Genomic DNA, 27,733 nt, shown 5'->3' with positions numbered 1-27,733 from the left:
ACCTCTCCAAAACCTGAAGGATCTGGAGAAGATCTGGAGGAATGGTCTGAAATCCCTGCCGCACACTATGCAAAGCTTGTCAGGAACTAAAGGATACATTGGATATCTGTAAAAGGAAAAAAAGTTTCTGATGTATCAAACACTTATGTCATGCAATAAAATGTAATTTTCTGTATTTTTGTTTTGGATTCCCTCACTCACAGTTGAGAGGCATCTTGGATAAAAATTAAAGCTTTGTATGTGCTTTTCAGGTCAGTGTATCAACACTAGTTTTCTTTATTTACAGCAGCATTTTCACTCTTAACTCCTTGCTCCAGCACAGCTGATTTTAATTAAAAGCTGATTAACAGGCTTTTGTTCTACTGCAATCATTATAACCAGCTGTGCTGAAGCAGAGAAACCTCTAAAACATGCAGGACAGGGGGCCTTGAGGACGAGTTTGGGGATGCCTTTTCTAGGGCAACCAACTGTTCAGTCGCTTTTCTGGAAGCCTACCCGCATCTATCCAGTAGTTCTTGTCAATTCGGCTACAATTTGGGGTTGGCATAACCCGAATACCTGAGAGTTTGCACAGGTAGCAACTATCTTTCACATAAACGTAGTAAAAGCAGCAGCTTGAATTTTCTGCATACTGCACCAATATGATATTTTTTCTTTGCTATTTTGCACCTCTAAGATTTGATCCTGTAACACACACAAAATTAAATTTTCCAATTGACTTGCAAAATGATGGAGTAAAAATAGGGCCTTTCAATAGAGGAAAAACATGTGGCTGGGCTTCTCTTAAGCCAGTCCTTGCTAGATTTCATGGTACATTTTAGGCCATATGCAAGTTTCACATCAGATGTATTTCATTATAAATGGTGTCACATTTTCCTCAACTACTGTCTCATGCTGTACTTTCATCATCAACTGGCCAGATCTTGCAGCACCAAACTGTACCCAGGGGTCAGAACCTTTGCAATACAATGTGCCATTTTGTTCTCCATCCAGCAACACAAAACTATTTTATAACAAAAAAACCTTATTTTTTTTTTTTTTTTTGAAAAAGGACTACTTAAAATAAAAGATACAACATAAATATTTGTAAAAGTACAAAATCCTAACTTTACTTTGAGGTTTTAACATTCTCTACAAGAGGATGGGAAATGTTTCTCCTATTGTATGTTTATATTTGTGGAAAAATTAAGTTAAAAAAACACACAGTTCTCCTTATAAATCCTGATTACCAACCTTCTAATGCTGGCCCCCTAATATGATGAGCATTTTACACGTGAATAGATAATGTGGTGTCCTAATTTATTTATTTACCAGGATTGGATGCCTTTTCCAAAGCTTTGTTTAATTATATCATTTCAAATTTGAAGTATTGTTGGAAATTACAATTAATACCAACGTAAACAAGCATGTAAAATAATTATTTTAACCTTATTTAAAGCTGATTGTAAGATGACATAAATAGCCAGGTGTTAACTGGTAGCATCCATGGAAAAAAGAACAGTTATTCATATTTTTATATTTGTATCAGTCCACAATCAGTCACAGGTCTTAATTGATAATATTTTATGGTGTATTTTATCTTTGACACCACTAGGTGGCAGAAGTGCATAATGTCTCTAACTTTATGTTGCATATTAGCACAAATACCAAGAGTCCCACAGTACCTGATATGTTCTTTCTTTAGAGTGTAAAAATAAAAGCTCTTGCTTAAGGTATACAGAAAAAATACGTTTTTATATTTTCAATTTAGGAGCCAAGTCTCTTCTTCATGGTAATTTCCTCAATACTCTCCTGAGTTTGTAGATAATTATAATAATCCTGAATCTTCTCACAGCCTAATCTTCTTTTAATATTTTTTTTGAGATTGAGATTTTAAAAAGGGATGCTTGTTTATTAAATCTAATTCAACGTGAGTTACACATAATAGATGATATTCATCATTAGAAACATGTTTCTCCTCACAGAGGATGATGTTTTCTGTTATCTGGTCCCAGTTTGGGCCAATTGACTGTTATGCAATAAGACTGAGGCTGGCCTCCTGCTGATAACAAAATTATGTCATTCCTACTGCGGGTAGATATTATTTATTGGAGTAATTTGACTTCCGTTTGTTTCATTAGTCTTTGAGAAGCTTGTTGGAAAAATTCTGATTAAACCATAACAGGACCTCCGATATTTCCATTAATAGATTATTCCTTGTATAAGAAAAGGGGTATATTATAATAGTAGAAGAGTAAAACAAGCAGTAGCCCTTAAACAGAAACACTGAAAAAATGATTTTTTGTCAACTTAAGCACTGTTGTTATTGGTGAGATAAACCTCAAAGCATGTTGGCTTTAAATTCTGATCTACATACCTCCTTCAAGCCCTCAGCCAAATTAGATGAGTCCCTTCGGATAAAGTGGCAGGATGCCTGAGGTACAGCACAGTGTGGACATGAAGCCTGTCCTTGGTTTGTTACCTGCCATATGGCTTTCCTAATCAGTGCTGTCTCTGCTGGTGCAGCTCCAGTAGGGAGGGATAGAGATAGAGTGTGTGTGTGTGTGTGTGTGTGTGTGTGTGTGTGTGTGTGTACTTATGTTGTCTATTTTGGTCCTTTACTGGTATATTTGCTAATCCTCTGAAGAACAACAGACCTTATAAAGACCAAAGTCTGGCTCTAATGTAGAAGTGTAGTGTTTAATGTTAGGGGGATTGGATAGGTTGGTAATATACTACTAATTATTAAAATTTGGGTAAATGTCAGGGTTAGGTATTAATGCAGAAAATAATATGATTGTAAGTAAATACAAGGTCTTAATTTGGATAGAATTAAAAACGTGTGTCTAGGAGAGAGGGGAACAAATTACGTCCAATAAAGGCAATCAGAGATGATAGAACCTGATATAACCCAGGCAAAAAACGAAAATATGTATAACAAGGTGTGAATGGATGCATTTTATTTGTCATTCTCATCTGAAAATATACTTTGTAGCAATTTCTTCTGCTGTTTATTTAAATTTGAAAAATGGGAAGCTTGAAAATTAACATTCCGCCCTTCAGTTTTTAAACATTAAATTAAGACTGCTTTATTTTATATCTTGCTTATACCCCTTTCTCTCTAATGCATTTGAGCCTTTTTTTTGACCGGCTCTTGAGGATATAATGGTTCCACATTGCATTTTAGAGCGGTACTCAGTTGGGGACATGGGGCGGCTGAAGCTTAAAATGAAACAAAAAATTAATTTGGCTAATTACTGTGTGACCAATTGGAGGCTCTTGAAAAGTGCTGAGATTTTTATATCCATGTGCTCATTTAATCCTTTGTGAGGTAAATGGTTAAAGGATATCATGATTTCACAGAAAAATAACCAACTTTGTTCTAACAGAGCACTGAGCTCAATCTGATGCAGAAGATACAAACCTAAGGACACATTAGAGTAACACAAAAAGGGACTTCAAAATTTTAGGTTCAAACCTAAGGATACGATATGTGCAACAGGCCAATGTACCACATATTGACAAGATAGCTGTTATGTTAATTTTGAAATTTTTAGTTATTTATTGTCTGCAATATAATGAAAGCAGCTTTAACCTCTTAATATCCACTTCATTTTGGGAAATTCTCGTCTATTTTGCATACCTAAATGGAAAAGCAAGTATCTTAGTATCTTATTAAGCCCAAATTACATGTGTGATACATTTTTTAAAAGCTAACACCTTCTAGTTTCTTAATATATACATGAAAATTGGGTGAATAAAACACCAAAGCTACATCAGTTCAAACAAGACTCAAAGTTTTTTTTTTTTTTTTTTTATATTCTTGAAAATAATAGGTCTTTTTTGAACAGCAGTTATAAAGACATGCTTGCTTGTTGTGGCTGCTATGTGGTTGAATTGTGGACAATCTAAGCTTTCCAGTGATGTCTATGTTGGTAAACATTTGTACCTGTGTAATTTTCATGCATTCTGAGTTATTATTTGTAAACACTTTAAATGGGTCGCCGGCAAACCGGTGGGTTTGGAGAGGTTAAATAGCTCTATTAAAAGCAAAGAGCTTGATACACTAAACTACAAAAAATCCAGAGTTTATACCAATACAGTAATTGTTTTCTTTTTCCCATTTTTCCATTATTAGTCTTAAATGGTAAATAGACAAGCAAGATTCTAAGGTTTTATTACTTAGTTAAGCTTTTCATGACTGCATTATTGTCACAAAGTGATAATTTACATAGGAAAAAATTTATTGATATTGAAATGTTGGATTTCCTGTTCCGATGAGCGCCTTGGATGCCCGTGGCGTTGCTTTGAGTTGGCAATGCAGTGCTGCGTTAAACCTCAGCTGTGTGTGTAGGATATTGTCATCTATAGGGAGCAAGATGATCCATGGTGTAATCATTTTCACGAATCGCTCTGGGCTCAGACAGGCATGTTGTTTTCACTTTATAAATGGGATCAGTTTGGTTGTTTATGTTTTTACTCAAGGTAAGCCTTTTGAATCGTGATTTTATTAATTAATTTTTGATTAAGAATAATAAAATTAATATATTTTAGGAAAAGGCTACAGTCAAAGCGAACACCTCAAATCACTTTATTTTAAAATGCAATATCAACATACAACCAACAGAGGGTGCAATTGAGCTTTAGTTTTTACTCGTTAATTCTTTTTAAAACCTTTCCTTTAACTACCGGCCATAATCAGTCTATCATGGATAAAAGAAAGCAATGTGTAATCCTTTGATTCACTTCAAATCACAAAATCATGTCTGGTGTTCATTCATACACAAACACAGCAGAGGTTTTTTTGTTCATTCCTTCGTCTTATTTTGGGCTGATGGTGACTAATGCTGCTGATAAAATACATCTGCTAAAAGCCTGAGTTTATGGTGCAGAGGATGGCACAGGTTTGCAGAATACTGTATCTCACTGTAGGATGTGGACCTCTGCCAACAAACACACAGGAGACTCTCTCTCTTTTACAAATGTAGAGGAAGATTCACCATGAACTGCAGAGCAAAAATACACACAAAAAAACAGGAGCACAGTTGGCTGCTTGTTGCATTATCTGCATCTGTGGAAAGTGTGTTAATAGACAAGCCAAACTGATCCTCAGGCACACATCAAATTGACTTCCAGGATGAGAACAGATGAAGCCCTCCTTATTGGGAAGGATTGTATTTATTAACCCACAGAAAAACATCTACCTCCCATTCAATACGAGACTATTACTTACTAATAAATGTTTCTCACACTAGAGTTATAAAAATCTCCAGTTCTGTCAGACATCCAGAGTTTGAGCTTGTGTGTATTTCATTTTTTGGTCTATTGATCTGATTAATAAGACAAGTTAAAGACACAGAGTCTGAAAAGGGGATAATTTTTTTAATGTAAAAGTGGGGTGAGGTGGGCCAAAGCTAGGGTTATCAACTCTGTGAAAATGTCCTCATTGTGCCATTTGTGGATTCTGTTTAGTTCAACAGAAGAAACTCATTGCTCTCCTACTGTACATCCACCTGCGACGCAGCCAATCAGCTTTGAACCACACCTCCATGAAAGCCGATCGGCATCCAAAGTTAATCTTAAAAGGCCTCAGATCCGCAACTTCTTCTGTGTGCTGGCGGCAGATGTGATGCGTGACTTCATTCAGATGACCCCGTTTCAACCCACCTCCAGCCCCTCCTCCACCATCGTAGCTAAAGCTTCATCCGAATGTCATTCCTGCCGGACTCTTACTGCGTTCCCTGTCTCATCTCAACTGGTCCGGCAGAGCACCGCCATGTTGAGCCTGGTTCTGCCAGAGGTTTCTTCCCAACGGGTAGTTTTTCCTCTCCACTGTCGCTCCATGCTTGCTCATCATGGACAGGTTCTCTCAACCTGTGTTATCCAACTGGACTTCCATCTTCCAGGTCCCTGAGTGAAGCTCTAGTATCAGCTTATGCACTCCATTGGATCTCCCCATAAAGCTTAGCATACCGTCTCACTAACCAGCAGTCTACAGACTGTGCGCTATGTTTCCTGCCGAGGTCTGAGTGCCAAAGACAAAGTAATTCTATCAATACATTTCTTGTAATTGTCTTTTCTCTTCATTTGAGTTGTTCAGATTGAATTTTAAGTTACTCTCTTTTGCTCCCTTGTGCCAGTCTCCTTTCACTTTGCTCCTTCTAGTTACTTCTGTCTACACCTGCTCCCTATCAGCTAATAGTTCCTCCCGTTTGTGTCTGACTCCCATATATACACCACCTGTGATTTATTCTCTGTTGGATCCTCCTCTCAAAGTTTTTTTTTGTTCTTGACTTTGTATTTTGTATTTTTACATTTTTTTTTTTCATTAAATCTGCAAGAAACCACCTTAGCTTCCATCTCTGCTTTTGGCTCCTTGTCTTGATCTTAGCGCTGATGGTTTAGTTTTTTCCAAGCAGACGAGCAGCCCCGCGCACCTGTTCGGTTAATAAACGCTTTGAACTTTCCCACTGCCTGTCTCGCCTTGAATTCTGGGTCCTACTTCCTGAGAGCATTACACTCCTTTAAAAACCTCCACACAGCCTGACAGAAATTAACCAAAGGATACTTCTTGGCCAGGCATTGTCTTCCACACATTATAAATCTATTTTTGCATTCTCTTTAAAGTAGGAATTGATTTAGTGAACATTTAATTTGAACTTGAATTAATTAACCAGCTTAATTAGTTTAATATAGTGGACAGTTTGGCAACCCTAGTTATAGCAACTATGAGGTTTAGAAGGGTGGAATTAACAATTGGAATTATTGCCTAAAGTCTGATTCTGATTCTGAAGAATAACATACATTTTTTTACATTTGTTAGATTGTAGGAAATAAATCAGATTTCTCAAAAAAGGGGCTTTAAATATGCTGAGGCAGCTGCTTTTATTGCTCAGGTACATATACATTCAACTTTATTTTAGATACAGCTGCAGACCTGAGCAAAAATGTATAAATATCACATACTTGTCTTGTAAAGAAAATGGCTAACAACTGATATTACCTGTTGAATTAGTCATGGTGTCTGCTTGGGATGCAAGCCAGCAGCCTTGCTTACTGTAGTTTTCAAACAATATCACACCTTTTTCTTCACCAGAATGGACTGCAGTAACACTCTTTTAATCAGGATCTCCAGCCACGGTCTGCAGAGACTTTATACATTGTGACAAAATCTCTGCCGCGAAGGTGCTGATGAATGTTAAAATATCAACGAATCAGATCAAGCCTTTACTCCTTTCACTGTCTGCCAGCTCTCCCTCCATATAATGATCATATTTGGAAACACACACCCCTACCTTTAAAGACAGACTTCCATAGCTCCTCTCCACACCGTTCTACATCCTCAAGATAAAGGAAAAAACATAATAGGAAGTCATTTGTGTTTTTGCCCTATATTTTAGGAATACTAGAATCCATTAAATATGTCCTTTTTGGAAAAAAAGCTTTGGTTTCAAATCATTTTATTGTAGGTCAAATTCTAATTTGTTTTTTATTTTGATTTTATTTCTGATATGTAGTTATCTGCTTATTTACTCCTGTGATTTTGTTTAAAAATACGTATAGAAAATGCAAAAGATTTTGGACTTTGTATTATGACTGTTATAATCAAAGCTGTTGTTGATAATATCTTTATTTGTCTTATAGTCCATCGGTGGTCTAGCAGTCTGTGTCTTTGATATTGAGGACTTTAGTAGGCATCCCGGTCGGAGCAGAAAGTGCATCTGTTATGAAGAAGAATGTCTAAAATGGTTTTCACTCAATGATTTAATAGATTTATTTAGAGGTCAATTGAGGCTTTTTAGGGGAAAAGCCAATTATTGTGACGCCAGTCTACTGTAAGAGATCACTGATTTATTTGGGCAGATTTTCGAGAATAAGGTTGTTTTTTCTTTCTTCATTTACATGATAAAACTGGCACAGTTAACTTAAACAATGAAGAAAACCAAACATGCTTATTAAGAAGCAAAAAAAAAAAAAAAAAAAAAAAAAAAAACATTCACAATGGATAGCAAGAGGAGGTAGCTGCAATATATGCGCTTCACCAGATCACAAGTTGTGGCTGCTTAATGCACGACTGTAATAGGGAACCCATGCATGAATCGGCTAAAGGCAATTCGATAAAAAAACAAACAAACTCTGATATCGGCCAAAAATTATGTCTAGCTGATGTAGATCTCTAGATCTATTATACACAGATCGATGTTTAAATCCATTAATTCTGTTCATTTTGATGGTTTCCCTTACATCCAATGAGAACTGAACATTTTAGATTACCAAGTTACAACAGAAACATTAAAGAGATTGTAATACAGATGTACAGGGCTTATAAAAAGTTTAATACCTGCTTAAAGCTTGTTGTCTCAAATTGTAATATGCATCTATTTTTTGGCCTCCTTTGATCCTTTGTGACAAGTTTTTTTGTTGTTCTAATTATAATGTAATGAAAGCCCATATTTTTATATCAGATATTAGTTATAATTTATGCAAATAAAAGCAATGTTTTGACTGCTTTTGACTTGCAAATATATTTACAACTCACTTGTAGTGTTGTCTGACTGCTTTTATGAGTTTAACCTCCCTTTTTACTCTTCCAAGCTAATGCATTGTGAGTTTAAACTTTGTGAGTTTTTACTGAATCTTTCAGAGTATTCACAGTGAACTTCCACGTCCTGGATGTCTGTCCTGTCTCTCTTTACTTTAGTTGGTTTCTTTAATGGTTTGTGGTTGGTTTTGTCAGGTCCCTCACACTGTTTCTGTAGGAGCAATAGAGTGGGAATGTGCAGTCGGGTGATGGCCATCATACTGAAGGGAGCTCAGGCAATAGCTGTGTGTTTCTTTGTCCCCTTCAAGTCTCTACAACCTGTCTCTTAGAGTGCTAGGCAGGACAAACTGACAGGCTGTTAGTATACAGTAGATCAGCATATGAAGAAAACAAAATGCATTGGAAGACCTGCAGAAGGGATTTTGTACAAAATGTGATAGTTTATGAAATAAGATATTGCTGCAGTTAAGGATATAAAACAATTGCCTTTTAGAGCTTTAATTGAAAAATCCTAATAGTTGTAGTGAGAACATCAATATTCATGTCAATTCACCCTTTATGCGTTATATGTGTTTTTTTAAAGTTAATATTTTTAAGTAGTCATCTTTTGTTCACTGTTAACACAAAATTGGTTAAATAGTTTTAATCTAATTTATTTCTATGTTGAAGTATTTGTTGAGGATATTGGCTGTTAAATATACGGATATATTTACCATCTAGAAAGATGAAATCTTTCAAAATGGGACTGATGTTTCCACATTTTTAAAGAGATGAAAAAAATAAATACAATTAATTCAGTATTCCGGTTAGCTTTCCTTTTGTCTGATGAAGCTCCTTGTAGAAAGTCCGATTTTTATCCGGAGTCATTATTAGGACTTGAGATAACTTTAATTACTGTCAATGCTTTTACCAAGCATGCAGGCATTTGAGATTTTTACCTTTTCAAGGCCAGAATAACTCTAAAGCAGGTGAAACTGTGCAGCAAGAGGATCACCCTACAATAGCAGATTGACCACACACAGTTAGCTTTTGTAATAGATTTCTTTGTCAGGATCTCAGCACTGACGTCGGGTCTGTTTACTCATTTCACACACCTGCTTTTCTCCGCCCAGTTCTCATTACCCGTTCACCTGGTTCACCTGCATTAGCCACCATATAACCAGCCTTCAGATCAGTCATCAATGCCAGATTATTTTCAGCCTTTGGTGAGACTTATTCTACAACCTTTCTCATCACAGACATTGGCTTTGGGTTCGCCCCCTGGATTATCCCACCTACCTTTGTCTGCTTGATTCTGATCTTCTGCCTGTCCTCTGTCCACCGTTACATCAGCATCTGGGACTCTCTGTGTGGCGATCTCTGCGCCGCATTGGCAGCCAGCCGGCTGGAACCATCCTCTACCTCTGGACTCAAACTGAACTATAAGACCAGTGACTCACTCATTTGTGATCATCCACTTCCAGAAAGACCACTATGATCACTAACCTACTGTCTCCACCTGCAGAGGTTCCTGCCTTAGACGCCGAACACCTCTCAGTCCGATTCTGTTTTATAAACACAGGGCGTAGGTTGGATTTCAACTTTGGTAGGGACACTATTGGTCTGATGTCATTGGTCCTATGCAAAAATATGCATGCTCGTTTTTTATGCATGACGTGAAAATCAGGGTGTATTTTATTTTAAGAGAAAAGCAACATTTCTTGCTACATTTATACACATTTTATAAGCACTACACACACTACAGTAAATGCTGTCAATGTTTGAAGCATCACTGGCTCTAATGAATGTGGAATTAGGACTATGTTCCAATTTGAAAAGGTTTGCATTTGAAATGACCAGAAATTAAGACAGTAGGTAAATCTTTGCCTATTAAACCAAATATAGTCTTAATATATCTCTTATATGTTGATTTATGCTGTATTTTCTTTTGAAGATATAGTATTGTGCAGAGGTAAACAGAGGTAATACCCACTCTTATCTTTTAAATGTTCTCTTTGTATCATTAAACAAAGCAAAAAAAAAATAGTTTCATGGGACACCAAATAAATTTATTGTTTTTACATGAGCACTGGAAATAGGAACTGACACTGAGCATTTAGAACATTAACTTCACTCTACAAGCTGTACATCTAGGCTGTAGTTACTCTGTTTAACCCATTTCATGTATTTTATCTAAGGCTGCAACAATTCATCAGATTAACTTATTATTGAAATAATGTCAACAAATTTGATAATCAATTAATCATTAACTGGAGTATAGAGACTCTAAAACGTGTCTTTAGCTCACAGTGTGACCCACTTAGAGCAAGAATTGTACCAAAATTGTAAAAAAAAATCAACATTTTGCATTTTAGATAAAAAATGTTTTCATCTGTCAATATTCTTCACCCAGAAGTCCTCTGCTGCTGCAACATTGCTGTATTGTAAATAATAAACATGTTATTCACATTTAATTGTTGAAAGGGACAAGTAGGTCGGTCCAAAATTTTGGTAGGGACATGTCCCTATGGTCCCTATAAAAACGCCCATGCAATAAACGTTCTGAGAAATCTGTGTCCGTCTTGAATACTAGACATTTCTTATTCTTTTCCTTGAATTTAAATACTAAATAAATAACATGTGTGAGTGGTTTTTTTTTTAACAAATCATCTTAATACCAGGTGAAGATGCAATGAAGCATTATACTTTACCATCGGAAATTTGAGAAGTAACATCTCCACATATATTATCTATATTGTCCTTTCAAAGCTTTAGTAAACATTAATGGCTATCTAATTGTTACTATAGCATTTTGAGGGGAGTGCTGGCATAGTGGTTAGGGAGCAGGTGGTTTATGTCCAGAAGAATCTGGTTAAAAACTCAGACTCCTGCTATGGTTCCTTGAGAAGGACCCTTGACCCTAGAATGCTCCCACTACTGTTCTGAGTGTGGCAGTTAACTGCTCCCTAAGTGGTGGGTTAAATGCAGAGGATGAATTTCTCCACTGTGGGCTGTAAATAAATTTTTCCTATCTTTCAGAAGCTTTACAAACCATTTATGGCTTTATATATCAATTTTAAATACTGTGATACGGTCAAAGCTTCTAAGTGCTTTTAATTCAGTTTATATATCACCAATTCACAACAAATGTACTCTCACTTCACAAAAAAATAAAAGTCAACAAAAAACAAATTTATATACATAGTTATAGTCAGTTATGATTGTCTGTTGATGGAGGCATGATAAGCATAACCATTTCAAGAAGTTCTTGCATTTACTGTATGAAAATCCAATGTTTAAATTTCACCATTAGCTCAGCAAGAACAGCACTTAACGAAACTGATAAAGCTGCATTAACCATGCAGCAGATTCTTGCTGGTGATTAATTTTGACACATTCCCCAGGAATTCAATATTGTGATGGAAACGTTGCCACGGAGCTGTCAACACCATCAGTATTTGTGTTTGTTTGTGTTATAGCTGTGGCACACAAGCAAGTGATTTGTGTGGTAGCATTGCAGAAGGAAAGCAATATCACCACTTTTATTTATTATTATGCTGCAGTGTGAAAAGCCCATCCGTTCCACGGTTATGGTTGAGTAGAAAACTGTTAGAGAGCAAGTAGTAGCATCCCATTTAGCATTTATTGTTGCCAGTGCCAGTCCATGTCGTTTAACATATGATTTTTTGATACTAGTCTTATATAACTATATTGTAGTGAAACAAATCTGGATTATGTCAATACTTTAATTCTAGGTTTGATAGGGTTAAATCCATGCAATTGGGTATCGCTGTGAATTTCAATTGTTTCATATGATCTTTATAATTACAGGGAATGTGCAACTCTTAACCTACTCACCATTGTCAGTATGGACATCTGTTCTTTTTCCTGAGTGATTCCAGCAAGGGTTTCTTGAGGTGTTGTTCTGACATACATATTTTTTATCAGTTGCCCCTGTGAACATAATCAGTTCAATGAAATTCAGTTAATCCAATTATGCTAAATTGAAGGTATGCAGGACAGATCCAGCTAAGCAAGGCAAGGCAATGCAAGTTTATTTATATAGCACATTTCAGTACTAAGACAATTCAAAATGCTGAATATTCTGGAAGTTACATTGCAAGCCAACAATGATTAAAAAATAACAAAAGTAATTATACCAAAATAATAATGCAAGAGGGAAAGTGTCATGATCTTGGCACGAGTGAATGGATTATTAATTTCTTCCACTTCCTTAGCTCTGCCCAGTTTTCATTTGCTCTCATCTGATCCACCTGTTCCAGCTCATATTAAAGCTTCCTGTTTCCAGCCATCAGTGCCAGATTATCTGAGCCGAGGGTGAGAGTTCTCTAGCGTACCCTATTGTGTTTTGATTACCTGATCCTGACCTGTTTCTGCCTCCGGACTCCTGAGATTGGCTTGCCCATCATCCAGTCCGTTTCTGCCTGTTGCTGTGTTCCGACTGCTGTTTGGATACTACCTGTAAATGACCTTGGATCTGTGTCCTGACCCTGACCTGGTTTGCCTTTTTTTGTACAAGTGCTTTAAAAGTCAGCACCAAGATTTTAAAGTTAAGGGGAAAAACCACTGTGAGCCAATGGAGAGATCAAAATTTGGGTAATTTTGTTTTTTCTCTTGGTGCGTGTCAGCACCCTAGTTGCTGTATTTTGGACCATCTGCAGACAGGACAGCTCTTTTTTATTTAGACAAGAAAAAAGACTGTTACAATAGCCAAAATGAGAAGAAACAAAAGCACTCATAATCACCTCTAGATAATCTTTGGAAACAAATCTTCTGGTTGGAAAAAACATTTCCTTGTGAGCTGCTTTGAGTGATGCTCAAGGGACATCTTTCTATCAAAGATAATGCCAAGATTTCTGGAATTGATTTAAGAAGTCACCAAACTACTGGTTGATCTCTGGAATGACATGGTCAGGATAATTTGCATTATCTTTAACTATTCCCTATGGAACAATCAGAGTTAATAATCGATTACCAACAAGTTCACTGATTTCTGAATAAGCAAACATTTTTTAAATATTTACCCAATAATATTTTATTTACCTAATTGGATTTATGTTGTGGGATGGTTTGAACACATTCCAATGGCTTTAAATTAGTTAACAGCTAATTTGACCTCATTCCAAAAGATAAACTGATGCTCAAACATAAAATCCATGTCAAATAGAGGTATTACTGTACCATTTTTTTTAAATCATAGTTTATAACCATTTTTCCTTCCTTTAGGGCGAAGAAAAAAAAAATCTTGGGGACCTAATGGTAAGCTTGGAATCCTGAGGTTTTGAGTTTGAGCCCTACTCCCACAGACTGACACTCTGTACCCCTGAGCAAAGACCCTTAACTCCACACTGATCCTAGGACAATGGCACCCCACTGCTCCCCAAGAAGATGGATTAAATGCAGAGTGAGAATTCCGTAGCTCTGTACTTGTGACAATGTAATGACAATAAAAAAGCTGAAAAAAAGATATAGTACTGACCCCTTGAAATAACTATGAATTAACGTCCATGTACCACTTAAGCTGGGAATACACTGTGGGATTCTTTCACGCAGCTACACCTCAAACTGTATGACAAAACCGCAGGGTTTAAAATTTCACAGCTCACGATGCATGTTCTCACACTGTGCTGCCCTTCGCTCTGATGCGACCTTTCAACAGCCGATTGAATTTTAAACATGTTTGATTTTTTTTCCCCGAATAGTGATTGATTTATTTCTTAAATACTGGGTCCTCTAAGTCATGACAGATTATTCTGGCGAAACATGGACCAAATGGCAGATAAACATTTGCGTGCTGAGGTTATACAATGTATTTCTTGACTCGAGTCAGGCAAGAGATTCTAGATTACCTGCGTTGTCAGGCTATTTCGGCGTCTACTTCTCCTGCTGTCAGAAGCCGTGTCTGTCTCCCCCTGAGGTATTTAAGGGTGATTTGGATCATTTTCTGGCATTTCTGACCCCCGACCAGCCTTGTCTAGGTTGTTTTGTTTTGGTTAATTTCTTTAAAGGCTTTTAGAGCCCAGGAGGGCGTCTAGAATACACCTTGATGCCAGGAGCTCTATCATGAACTTGGTGCGGATGACTGGCCGGATCACTTATTTCATTCACCTGCTTAACTCTACCCAGTTTCTCCTTTCTGTTCATTTGATTCACCTGCTCCTGCTTCTATTTAACCAGCCGTCTAACTAACTAACTAGTCAATGATTAGCCAGATTATTCTTGAGCCAGTGGTAAGCCAGTGGTAAGAGTTACCTTAGTGTTTCTGATTACCTGATCCTGACCTGTTCTGCCTCTCAACCACTGTGCCTGCCTGTTCCTTTCTGATCTGTTTGTCTGACCTGTCTTTGGACACTCACTGGATTCTTCCTGTTTACTGAATTTGGAACTAATTCACCATCCTGGTTTTCCTTTTGGAACCTCTTAGGACTTCTAAACTCCTGGTTCTGAATCCAGAGCATGTCCTCGATACCGGCTTCGGCTTCGCGCTCTGGATTTTTCTACCTTCCTTTGTCTTCTCGGATCTGATCTCCTGCTTGTTCACTGTCCTCTGGGACTACAGCGTCTCGGACTCGCTGATGGGTCGTGTTGGCAGCCGTCCGGCTGGAATCAACTTTGTTCTATAAACTATAAAACCAGAAGTTCCTTGCTGTTACTGCAGATCCCCCAATTTTAACGCCATTTGAATTATCTGACTGTCTGCAAACACCAAACCATAAATACTGCATATTTGCACCATATATATTAATGTTCTGAACTTCCATATCAATGCATTTTTTGCATGTTTTTTTTTCTCTCACACTGCTTGCATTTGATCACTGCTGCAATTTCTTGAATGGAAATCTTAATTTGTTGTCTGAAAAGCTAAACAAAATATTATTTTGTATACACTCTGCGTATACAAAATAACAATGAAAAGTTGTCTAAATATAAAGTCTAAGTCTGTCTGTCTTGTATACTGGGTCCCCTGTTCTGAGCCTTGACACGTTTACTGTACACTCCTCGTCCAACATAGGTTACCAATAAAGGACACCAAACAAGACCCTGCGGAAGAATAAGCTGTTTGACATTGTTTGAAAGGATATCACAAGTTTTTAATGGGTGCAACAACTATGCTTTTTAACACACAAATACATTACAGGTGCTGGTCATAAAATTAGAATATCATGAAAAAGTAGATTGATTTCAGTAATTCCATTTAAAAAGTGAAACTTGTATATTATATTCATACATTACATACAAACTCATATATTTCAGATGTTTATTTTGTTTAATTTTGATGATTACAAATGACAACAAATGAAAATCTCAAATTCATCATATCAGAAAATTAGAATATTGTGAAAAGGTTCAAAATTGATGGCCCCTGGTGCCACACTCTAATCAGCTAATTAACTCAAACCACCTGCAAAAGCCTTTAAATGGTCTTTCAGTCTAGTTCTATAGGCTACACAATCATGGGGAAGACTGCTGACTTGACAGTTGTCCAAAAGACGACCATCGACACCTTGCACAAGGAGGGCAAGACACAAAAGGTCATCGCTAAAGAGGCTGGCTGTTCACAGAGCTCAGTGTCCAAGCACATTAATAGAGAGGCGAAGGGAAGGAAAAGATGTGGTCGAAAAAAGTGTACAAGCAAGAGAGATAACCGCACCCTGGAGAGGATTGTGAAACAAAACCCATTCAAAAATGTGGGGGAGATTCACAAAGAGTGGACTGCAGCTGGAGTGAGTGCATCAAGAACCACCACACACAGACGTATGAAAGACATGGGTTTCTGCTGTCGCATTCCTTGTGTCAAGCCACTCTTGAACCACAGACAGCGTCAGAAGCGTCTTGCCTGGGCTAAAGAGAAACAGGACTGGACTGCTGGTGAGTGGTCCAAAGTCATGTTCTCTGATGAAAGTAAATTTTGCATTTCCTTTGGAAATCAAGGTCCCAGAGTCTGGAGGAAAAGAAGAGAGGCACTTCATCCACGTTGCTTGAAGTCCAGTGTAAAGTTTCCACAGTCAGTGATGGTTTGGGGTGCCATGTCATCTGCTGGTGTTGGTCCATTGTGTTTTCTGAGGTCCAGGGTCAACGCAGCCACATACCAGGAAGTTTTAGAGCACTTCATGCTTCCTGCAGCTGACCAACTTTTTGGAGATGCAGATTTCATTTGTGCCTTTTGTTCACAGTGCCAAAGCTACCAGTACCTGGTTGAAGGACCATGGTATCCCTGTTCTTAATTGGCCAGCAAACTCTCCTGACCTTAACCCCATAGAAAATCTATGGGGTATTGTGAAGAAGAAGATGCAATACACCAGACCCAACAATTCAGAAGAGCTAAAAGCCACTATTAGAGCAACCTGGGCTATCATAACACCTGAGCAGTGCCACAGACTGATCGACTCCATGCCACGCCGCATTGCTGCAGTAATACAGGCCAAAGGAGGCCCAACTAAATACTGAGTGCTGTACATGCTCATACTTTTCATGTTCATACTTTTCAGTTGGCCAACATTTCTATAAATCCTTTGTTTTTATTGGTCTTCAGTAATATTCTAATTTTCTGATATGATGAATTTGAGATTTTCATTTGTTGTCATTTGTAATCATCAAAATTAAACAAAATAAACATCTGAAATATATGAGTTTGTATGTAATGTATGAATATAATATACAAGTTTCATTTTTTAAATGGAATTACTGAAATCAATCTACTTTTTCATGATATTCTAATTTTATGACCAGCACCTGTATATATCTTAACTCTCTGGTATTAAATGGGAAATAAACAGGCTTTGTAAAGGTAAGAGACTTATTGCCAAAAGATATGCAAAAGGTTGCAGCAAAAAATAATTAACATAATAAGGGTCAGTTTGAAATATGAAAGTAGAGACATAAGGTGACATTGCTTTATTTTCCTTAAAGTAAATAGAAAATGTCTAAGAACAATCAGTCACCAGCTTCATGGCTGTAAGCATGTGTAACCTGTCTGAACCACATGTGATGGCATGTGTGTGGATTCTGTATGTCTTAGGGAGTCTAAAGTATCTGTGTAAACTATATGTGTGATGTATAGTGAGCTGGTAGAGAGAGATGTTAAAGGATCATTTTTGCCTGTGCCAGCAGTTTCAGAGAATGATGGAGGGAGAAAAAATGGAGGAGAAGGGAGGGGAGGGAGGAAAAGAGAGCAGGAGAGGCAGAGAAATACCAGTAAACAGGTGCCAGCTCTATTAGCACCTTTTATCTTATGCGCCTGTTTTCTGGGGACTTTACAGAATAACTGGTGCATACATATTTCTTTACAAATAAACCCTCTTTATACAACTGATTGTGTTCCATTTAACTAAATGAATATGATTTAAGGAACAAAATGAGGCAAACAGTTTATTCACAAATACCACTTTCTAAGTGATGCGAAACAGCCCGTTATTGCTCCTGCTTCACTCTAAAAGAAACATGCACACTGCAGCACCAGCCTTGCATGGGCACTGATCCTGTCTGCTGCAACGCTGAACGTTTGCAAGGGAGGTGGAGAGGTGGGGGGGAGCTCAATGAGAGAGTGGGGAGTAAACCGGTAGCACCTTTCATGCATGTTTTGGATTTTGTGTTTTAATCCTAAGGCATCCTGTTGTGTATTTGTGTGTGATTGGCTGAGGTGATGATGGGATCCCTGCACAGCCCAGCGAGCGATCCTACACAGATGGACACACAGCAGGTCTATGAGATACTGGGAAATTAAATACAGAAAAAGGAAACAAAATCAATGCAGCATGAGAAGGGAAGGCTGACTTTGATTCAAAGCTGCTCATGCAATTTGCCAACTGTCAGTTCATCCCTGTGCAATCTTTGTGGATGTGGAGAGTGGCAGGAGGATCGAAGCCATTTTACAGGATGAGGGGAAGAGATGTAAAGAAGGAAAGTAGCTATAAAAGAAGAAAAACCTATACGTGCAATGTTCTATACCCCCTCTGTCTTTGGATTAATGAAGGAGGGAGACCTGAGAGAAAAGAAACTGAGCACAGAAAGTGAGATAGGAAGAGTGTGCAAGTAAGGGAGAGGGAGGGAGAGGAAGAGAGCAGCGCTGCAGTAGCATCCCACAGCAGACGGCTGAAGACCGCTGCTGTGTGTGTGTGACTGCACTGCTGAAGAGGAGGAGGAGGCAGAGGGTGAGCACGCTCACAGACTCTGCAGGGCCAAAGAGGAACAACAGTAGGCAGCAGTGCTAGTGTTGGCCCGCATCAGGTAGGAGACCCAGTGCCCGTCCCCTCTGCCAGACCAGTGTAACAAGATCTGGACGCTCCAACACTGCAGAGACCTACACCAACAACAACAGCATCATGGCACAAGCAGCCAAACATCTCCGCAAGAACAAGGATTTAGAAGCCCAGTTGGAGAAGGAGGAAAAGGAGAAGGAGGAGGAGAGACTGAGAAAGAGGAGTCGCTCCAGGGATAAAAAGCGCAAGGTACTGGGACCATTCACAGGTGGGGGTAAGGTAGGGGTGGGGTGACAGGAGGGAAGGATGGCAAAGAGGGTTGAGACAACCCTAACGCTTTCTCTGTCATGCTATGTCAGGGGGTGCCAGGGCACACATGGGAACCCTGTTCTGAGTGTGTTTCCACTGTGTGTACACTGAAACACATGTATGTCCTGTGCATACAGACACGAGGGAACGGTAGATCACTCTGCATGCTGTCCTACTCCTAACTGCTTTATTGACTGTTCTTTCTCAGTTGTCTCAATACATTTTCTACCCTCTTTTCTTTCTTTGTCTTCACATTGCAGTACAAATTTTTTTTTTTTCCACCAGGACAATAAGCTTGCTTGACTCTGCAACAGACCCTCTCTCCCCCACTTTTTTTTTTCTCAGTGAAGAATTGTAATGACTGCAGAGCAATAACCTGCAGGCTTCTGTCTGACTGAGAAGTACCGGGCAGAGCCGAACAACTGGCAAGGTTCGTTGTGGCAATAAATCTCCCCTCTCAGATCATCAGGTCTGCTACTTTTCTCTGGATGCTCGTTGCTTTTCACTGAAACTCATTAATGAAAATGAGTCATCCGCAGATTGTGTATTGGTGGGGAAACCGGTCGTCGGTCCAGCCGTCCTGTTAGTGTGTTGTTTTCCAGGCTAGCTGTAAACCAATCTGCCCTGATGCAGTAGAGACAGCATTATGGACAGAAGCACAGCACAGCTTCATCGTTCCCACAGTGGGGAGGCTGGGCTCACAGGACACTTTAAGAACTATATTGGGTATATTTGATCGAAATCTTTTACACAAATAGAAAGTGAAAAAGAAAAGTTGTTATTCATCTGTCACACATAGACTGATTTTGTTATAGCTTTCCATATCTTTTTTATTTCTTTTTGAGGAAAACTAGATATGATGATGAGCCGCATACCATCATTCTTTGTTTTACTCTGGTGAGACGTCAATCCCAAGTTAAGCTTACATCGTTTTTTCTTTAACTCCATTTTCTTTGAAAGACAGATCTCATCAACCTTTTATTTCTAAAAGCTAGTGTGTGTGTGTGTGTGTGTGTATTGCATGTCTGAAAGAGAGCATACTGGGCATATCTGGAAGAAGAGGTTCAGGCAGGGAAAGCCTGCTGCTTTTACAGTATGAATGAGGGTGCGATGCGAGTGCTGTGGAGGGTGCAATGGCAGTCCAGCTTCGACTTAAAGTGTATGGTGTTTGATTTTACCATCTCTTATCTCTTACGTAACCATGCAGCTTGAGTCTGTGAAAAGCGGCCCCCTCCTTCAGTTCTTTTTCATAACCTCTCCTCCTCATCTTCCTTTTTTTAAACACTGGCTTATAGCCATTCCTGGTTTCTGGAGCAGATCTTAATACTGGAGGGATTCTTTCTGTCACTCATTGTTTCCTTATTGGTGCCTTCTGCTCATTCTGCGGGCTGTAATTCACACTTTGACTGTTATTACTGGAGAATAAAAAAATTTAAAAAATCTACCTACAGTCTACCATATTGACACCTTTTCTGTTTGGTTAGTTGATCTTTGACATTTATCCTTAAGTTCACTGTCAGCAGATTACCAGTAAAGGCAAGGATTCATTTTTTATTGAGACAGAAAATTCTTAATTTTATCTAAATTTATTCCTGGTAATAAATAAGGACTTACTTTATTACCACGAATGAGCAAAAGTACTTTGTTATATTGTGGTTTGTCTCTGCAAATTAAAGAATTACAGGTTAAAGATAAAAAACAGCCAATTATTGCAGTTAATCAAATTAAAAGAGAGTTCTGTCCTGTACCCTCAATCATAAAATCATAAAATCCCCATCCCTTGTGAATGAAATAACTTAGTGGAGACCCTTTTTTAACCATTCTCTAAAATTGGTCTAAGGGAGGTTTGCTCCACCCCAAACCTTGAGCTGCGAGACTTTAAGGGGTTTGTTGCCTCTTATCTGCTTTGGCTCTCCAGGACTTTCCCGTTTCTTAGTTCTTAGCAAGTTCTTGGTGGAATTACATTTTGGGCCATACTCACAGACCAGATTTACTTAATTTTTTGAGTGTTTGTTTCTTTACTAATGGTTAAAAATTTTCCTCACCTGATCCATTGAAGATGTTATGGTGGGTATGATGATGGTGAGTTGATCATCACATCCTCAAACCATGACACATTACTTTCTGGGATGTTGTGATTACCTTACACCAAACTAGTGTTCTGATGTCCACATGATGTCATTTTTGAATGATCCCTTCAAAGCACATTATACCAGATTTTTTTTTTGTCCAGGACTTTTTCTGGCAAACTGTACTCTGGCCCGTCGTGTCTCTCCTAGAGTACCAACTCTTCTGATACCTTTGAACTGCAATCAAACTTAAGCAGTTATTTTTTTAATTACACAGACATATACTTTCATATCATAGTAGCAATGGCCTGTGTCTTTGCTTTTAGCGTCTTGCACTATCTCCAAGTGAACACAATTGGATGGCCAGAACCTGGTGTTTTGGCTGTTGCTTTGAATTAACTCTGCTTGTGTGGTTTTGGTATTTCTTTGGTTTGTTTCTTATTTTCTAAACTGAAGGGCAGACATTTCATTAATTTAGGATCCTATTGGTTCAATCACCAGAGTAAAAGAGCTTTCTTGAAGCCCCAGGCAGCTCTTTCCATCTTAGTATGTATGGTGTTTAGGGCAGGAGTACACCAAGCTAAGGTTTAAACAGGACAAATCTTCATAATACTACGTATTTGTGTCCTAATGTGAAAATGTAGCAATTTTAGGTAAGCAAAGTTTTCTTCTTTTATATTACTTAAAATAATTTCAGAGGTGTAAAATATTACTATATATTACATTTAAGTTTTTTTTTTTACTTGAAACTCCCCTAGACTGATGTACAAAGCTAATTTACAAATACATAAAGGATGCCTCCGAAAGAATATTACTGACCAGCTGAGGCACAAAGTTTAACATTTATTGGTTTGTCTGACTGTTATGTGAGCTTCTTTGTGAATCACATATTCTATCCCAAACTAGCAATTTGTGAAGGGTGGGAGGGATTTGGTAATAAAAAAAACAAAAAAACAAAACAACAAAAAAACAAAAACAAAAAAACAACAACATTATTTTGGTTATGTTTTATTGTATTAGTCTATATATCTGGCATGGTTTTGGTTCTGTTCATGTTTTCTTTTTAAGTTTTAATCGGTTTTATTTCAATTTTTTGTTATTCTAGTTGTTTTTGTTTGTATTTTTGTTTCCATGTATTTGTTGTTTACCCTCTGTTGCCCTCTGGTGTCAATCTCCTTCTGCTAGCTCCCTTCTAGGTTGTTCTGTCCACACCTGCTCCCAATCTGCTGATTAGCCTAGTCTTTTTTCAGCCTCCCATTTATACTCCTTCTGTTCAGTTACTGCTGGCTGGTCCCTTGTTGTTTCTTTGCTCCTAATTCTAATTTTGGTTTTCTCTATTTTGTTTGTGGACCTTAGCTTCAGTTGCCACCTTTTGCTTATGAAATCTACAAGAAACCACCTCAGCTTCTTTCTTTGGATTTGGGTCCTCTGGAACCGTTAACAAAACCTATTATCTTTTTATAAGTACTTTTTGGTTTTTAAGGCGACTATTCCCTGCTTGCTATGCAGCAAATATACATTGATGTTCCATATGGCTGTTTAGAGCACATAAATCTTGTTCTAAAGATGAATTAAACCTACAATTCCTCTAGAATGGGTGAAAGTAGTTTTAATTGGCTTCATAGTGTTGTGACACTGTGCAGCATAGGTCAAATGCTGAGCAGTGGACAATGTTGTCCTCAAATTACTTTCATTGATGAGTTTGCTCCTTCTGAAAAATGAGCTTGTCAGGATTTGAACAACGCCCATATTGTCCTGGTCAGCATACATTTTTAGCTCCTTTTGGATGAGCTTTGTGTCCATGAGCCACAATGCGTCGGGATGACTTTTGGACAGTGACCAAGAAATGGGGCCTTGCTGTAATCTTTTCATCAGCATTAAATATAAAAATGTAAAAAAACTTCATATCTGTGGTTTTATTTACTATTTTAGTGTTTGAAAAACAGATTATTTAAGCTTGGCTTAAGATCTTTTAAGATCTTAAATCTAGTTGATAGTTACAGTTCTATTTTGACCTGAAAGCAAGCAATTACACTGGAAAAACGACCTAGAAATAAGTAAAAATTTCTTAAATTAAGTGTATTTACCCTTGATTTGAGTAGGTAAATGAGGTAGTTTGCCAATGGAATCAGTATTTTTACTCTTAAAATAAGATAATTAGATAGTATTCACTTGAAATAAGAGAATGCAATTGTGTTTTCTTATTTTAAATCTAAATTGTCTTGTTCCATTGGCAAGATGTTTCTTTTATCTCCTCAATTCAAGAACAAATGCACTTATTTTAAGAAAAAATTACTTATCAAGATTTAAATTTTGCATAAACATATTAATAAGCCTTTGCTGATTTTAAGTTGGTGTTCCTTTGCTTAAAAAAAGAAATCAATAAATCAATGTAAAGGGCTAAAAACAAGCTTGGCAGTGAAAGTTTAGCCTCTCCCCATTTCCCTTTATTGTTTATTCAAAATTAAAGTTATCTGTCTGAAATGGAGCAAATTAGTTTTTAGGTTGGTGCTGGGTTAAACTTAATGACCCCACCAGGAAGAGTGGTGTGAAGGTATTTCTGAAACTTTATACTGTTTGAAGTTACATATTTTAATGGGTTTACAGTTTTTGCCCTATTGTAGAACTGCAGTGTTAGAATTGTTACCATGATTTTTTAGGTCATTGAATATGATTCCATGCTGCTGCGGTTTATGGGTTCAATTTAAAATATTAAAAATGGTCTAATTTTTGGTTCTCTCATTTTTTTATTTCTTAACAATTCTAAAAAACAATAATAATCATCAAAAAGTGAAAAGTCTGACATTTTTCCTATTTATTAAATGTATCAAATTAAAACCTTCAGGTTATTTTAGCTTATGGATCCAGCATTTAAGTTTATTTTTTGATTTAACTTGATTTTAGTTAAATTAAAAACTCAAATAGGTCAGAACCGTTCATGCATAGGTAATCCTCACTCCTCTTTAGTGTCTATTGGACTAAAATCCTTCTATTATTAAATATTAAGTGCATTACATTATCTCTTACTTTCATGTAGATTAAAAACACCATAAACAAATCTGTCATGTTTCAGCAATGAGGGACTCACTTGCAGATTAGAAATCTTGTAAAGTACTTGTACTTAATTGTGAAAATAAGGAAACCTAGAAAAACAGATCTTTTAGTGGACAATTAGGAAAGAGGATACAAGCTGTCAGCAGAGGGTACAAGTGAAAGTCAATTTATAGCCTTCAAACTCAAAATGAGGGAGAGTCAGAGGAGGAGGCATGAAGACAGGTAGGAGGGAAGTAACTGGTAGGTACAGGTAGGTAGTAGTGTTGCGCCGATGCCATTTTTTGGCCCCAATACCGATACCCGATACCTGGCTGTGCAATATTGGCCGATACCGATACCATAATAATGTAAAATAATTGCCATCATGGCTTTATCAAGCTGCTGCCTACCTTTGTGAAGCAGGAAGAAATCTAATACAAAATGAATCCAGTAGAACTTTTAATTGCCTACCAGGAGTGGGTGACAATAGGTGAATAAACTTATGGTTCTCAAAATGGTATCGGTGCCCTATTTGTTGGTATTCGCCGATACCGATACCACCATTTTAGGGCAGTATCGGGGCCCCGTCCGATACTGGTATCGGTATCGGTGCAACACTAGTAGGTAGTATCAGCTTAGCCGAGGTGGAAGTGCAGTGGGAAGAGCAGGCAATCCAGGGTAAAGACTGGGACCAAATAGATCCATGCAGAGAACAAAATAGAAAAGGAAGAAAAATGTAAACCTAACGGACAAAAGAATAGATGCTAGAATTAAAGATCTTTAAAAATTAGACCATAATGAAATCCACAAATCAAGGGTTTTAAAAGATGTTTAAACCAGGTTGTTAAAAGATTTTATCATTGGTGCTTCTTTTTTCCCCCCTGAGAAAAGAAATATTTAAAACAACCTTATCCTTCAAAATTTTTATTTCTGATTTGGGTCAATTTTAACATGCTAAAAGGATTGCATCACTGACAACAGAAACCTTTACAAGTTTCTACAATGCAGACTTTAAAAGTTTTCAGAGGTGAGTAAAGCCCTGTACCTCTTTGCTAGATGGCACCCAGTTAACCATTTGGGTTTTAGATCATTAACATGTTGGGAGGAAAGTCTTATACATTTGTTTAAAACAATGTGTGCAAACCCATTTTTAGATATTCTCGATGAAAGGTTCATGCAAGTTAAGCTTTCAGAGAATGTGTTTGGTTTATTGCATTACCTAAACCATCCACATAGTTTTAGATTAATATGAGACCATTTGAAATGGTGCAATGAAAAGGCCATCATTTCTGTCTACATGGGATTTCAGGGTCCTGATGCCCAGAGAAGCGTTGTGGCCCATCAGTAGTGCTTACTCTAAAACCCATCGATACAATAAGTCTGCCAGGATGCACTGCGCTGCTTTGTTGGCATATTTGTCTGGCCGTATGTTGGCTGTAAATGCACAGCAGCCCATCAGGCACATTGGCAGTAAAAATCAACTGCACTGATGAAGAATGTTGCTGCTGAAAAGGCTGTTAGTGGACACAGCAAAGTTGAAATCAGTGTCTCATAGCTCATACCTCAGTCTGTCTTTATATCAACCAAACAACACTGGACTGGATCAGCATTCCAAAAACGTCACTGTCTGCCCTCCAAAATCTCCTACCCTCCTTGCTTCAGCAGGAAGCAGAGCTGTCGATCAAAGTAATGTTGTCTATAACAGATTGGTGCTGAGGTGTGTCATTGCTGTGTTTTTTTGGTGCAGTTGATTAGAAATGCAGTGCCTGAAGATATCAGTGTCTGCTGATCAACTGTGCTACAGTTACAGTTGTTAAAGAGAATAATTTATCTAACGTCCCTCATTGATCTCATGTGTGCTTGGCATCATAATACTCTAATAAATATAGGTGGGTATGAGATTATACATCTTGAGTAAAAATAGGTTGTTCTACACCAAATAGTGTATTCAAAAATGCACCGTGTGATCTGTTTTGGCTTTTATTTATAACTGATAAGCAAGCATTAATGTTTGAATATCGTAAATATATTACTGCTTAGAGATACCTTTTCATGTATAATATTTTTAGGGTGATTTTGACTCTGAAACATTGATTTACAGTGGTGATTGCATACGTGTTATCTTTTCTTAGTTCAGGGGTTAGGAATGGCTTTCTGCTCTTTACAGAAACATGTGGAGGATAAGCTGAAAATAGCTTATTGAGCATGTTATCTTTCACTATCTTAACAGATATGGTGATTGTAGCTCACCTACTGTGGCTTTAAACCAGCATTACAACCAGAAGACTTGTGGGCTCTGGGCTCATGCACATACACACTGCATGTCCATAAGGTCATGGTGCTAAAATGAATTTGGTGAAAGCCTTTAATATCCTCAGCTTATGTACTCATCACTTTTCATCTTTGTGAAACCCACATATAGCTGCTGTTTGCAAGTATCAATCCTCTTGCAGATTTTTTTCTTGCTGTATTTACCTGTTTCAGATTATCAATTTTTCGATATAGGTTGAAAAAAGCACAGCTGACTTCATTTATTATGCAAAACATGTGCTTTAAATCAATCTGCCTCCTAAACCTTATAAGCCTTGGTGCCACCTTCAGAAGTAATTGTCATGAATAGTAGTAATAAATGGCAGTGGAGGAATATTATACCAATGTTGTTTGCAAAGTTATACTAAGTCAGCCTTATTGGATTTTTTTTAAAGCATGATAAGCTTCTTTAATGTCATGCAATGGCATCATAATCAGCATAATATGCAGTTTACTGTACTTGTTGTTTCGGAATGCTTAATTAAGATTTCCTAGTGGACAAAATAAATAATGGTTTCATTAATAGTAGGAAGCTTTGTGGCTCTTAAGCAACCCTCATGTTTGACTATCTTTACATCTTTCATGAAATTATGTTTTAATCTTATTTCAAGTGTAACAAAACATATATCTTCCAACAACATAGCTATGCTTCGTCAGTTCACATATTTTTTTCTGTGGTGGAGATTTCTTTCGAAAGATGTGAGACAAGACAAGTGTGATGATTTTATTCAGCAGTCAGCCGGGGTTTCTGCCTTAGATCTCTCCCATGGATGCACTTTTATTCATTGTTGAATCATGGAGTAAACCTAAACTCTGATCCTGACTGAGTCATCATTGAGTATTATTTGTAGTTGTGTCTCCGGGGAAGGTTCACAATAGTTTAAGCTTTTTTTTTTGTTTTGGAAAATGGCTCTTAACTCTGGTTCACTGGAATCTCAAAGCTTAAGAAAACCCCTTTTAACCCTTTCCAGAATGGGAATGATTTTATTCCCCATCAGGTTGCAAATTTCTTTGGATGGAGCCATAATTTGTTGCTTTTCAATAAATTTGTTCCTGCCACATGTTGTCATAGTGTTTATATTAAGCTATTATTTTATTCTTCCTTTCTGCTAGCAATGACATCACAGGGTTTCTGGTGAAAAAATCAGGTTACTAAAAGTTTTTGTTAATCAAACTAAACTCATAGTTTAATAAGGATAAGGGGCTCTTTTTGGTTTAGATGGTTTATTTTCTTTAACAAATCAAATTATCATTTGAATAATGCAATTTGTCTTCTGCCTTGTTAACTTTAT

General features: G+C 37.5%; 1 protein-coding gene across 9 annotated transcripts in view; it reads left to right on the top strand.

The window, feature by feature from the left end:
• Positions 1-18,606: 18,606 nt before the first annotated feature.
• The window catches only part of ank1a (ankyrin 1, erythrocytic a), a 116,738-nt gene continuing 107,611 nt past the window's right edge, over positions 18,607-27,733 (top strand). For 2 of the 9 annotated variants that reach the window (XM_038295586.1, XM_038295583.1), the window contains exon 1: positions 18,607-18,969. In XM_038295586.1, the coding sequence (XP_038151514.1) occupies positions 18,844-18,969 (126 nt within the window). In that variant the 5' untranslated portion in view covers positions 18,607-18,843. The remainder of the gene's footprint in view (positions 18,970-27,733) is intronic. The other 7 variants (XM_038295582.1, XM_038295584.1, XM_038295594.1 and 4 more) reach the window with 5 other exon arrangements.

The sequence above is a fragment of the Cyprinodon tularosa genome, unplaced genomic scaffold (genome assembly GCF_016077235.1).
Source record: "Cyprinodon tularosa strain WSP-4 unplaced genomic scaffold, ASM1607723v1 ctg356, whole genome shotgun sequence".
NCBI classification, from domain to species: domain Eukaryota; kingdom Metazoa; phylum Chordata; class Actinopteri; order Cyprinodontiformes; family Cyprinodontidae; genus Cyprinodon; species Cyprinodon tularosa.
Note: the sequence above shows the minus strand (reverse complement) of the source record. Positions and strands in the feature narration are given on the sequence as shown.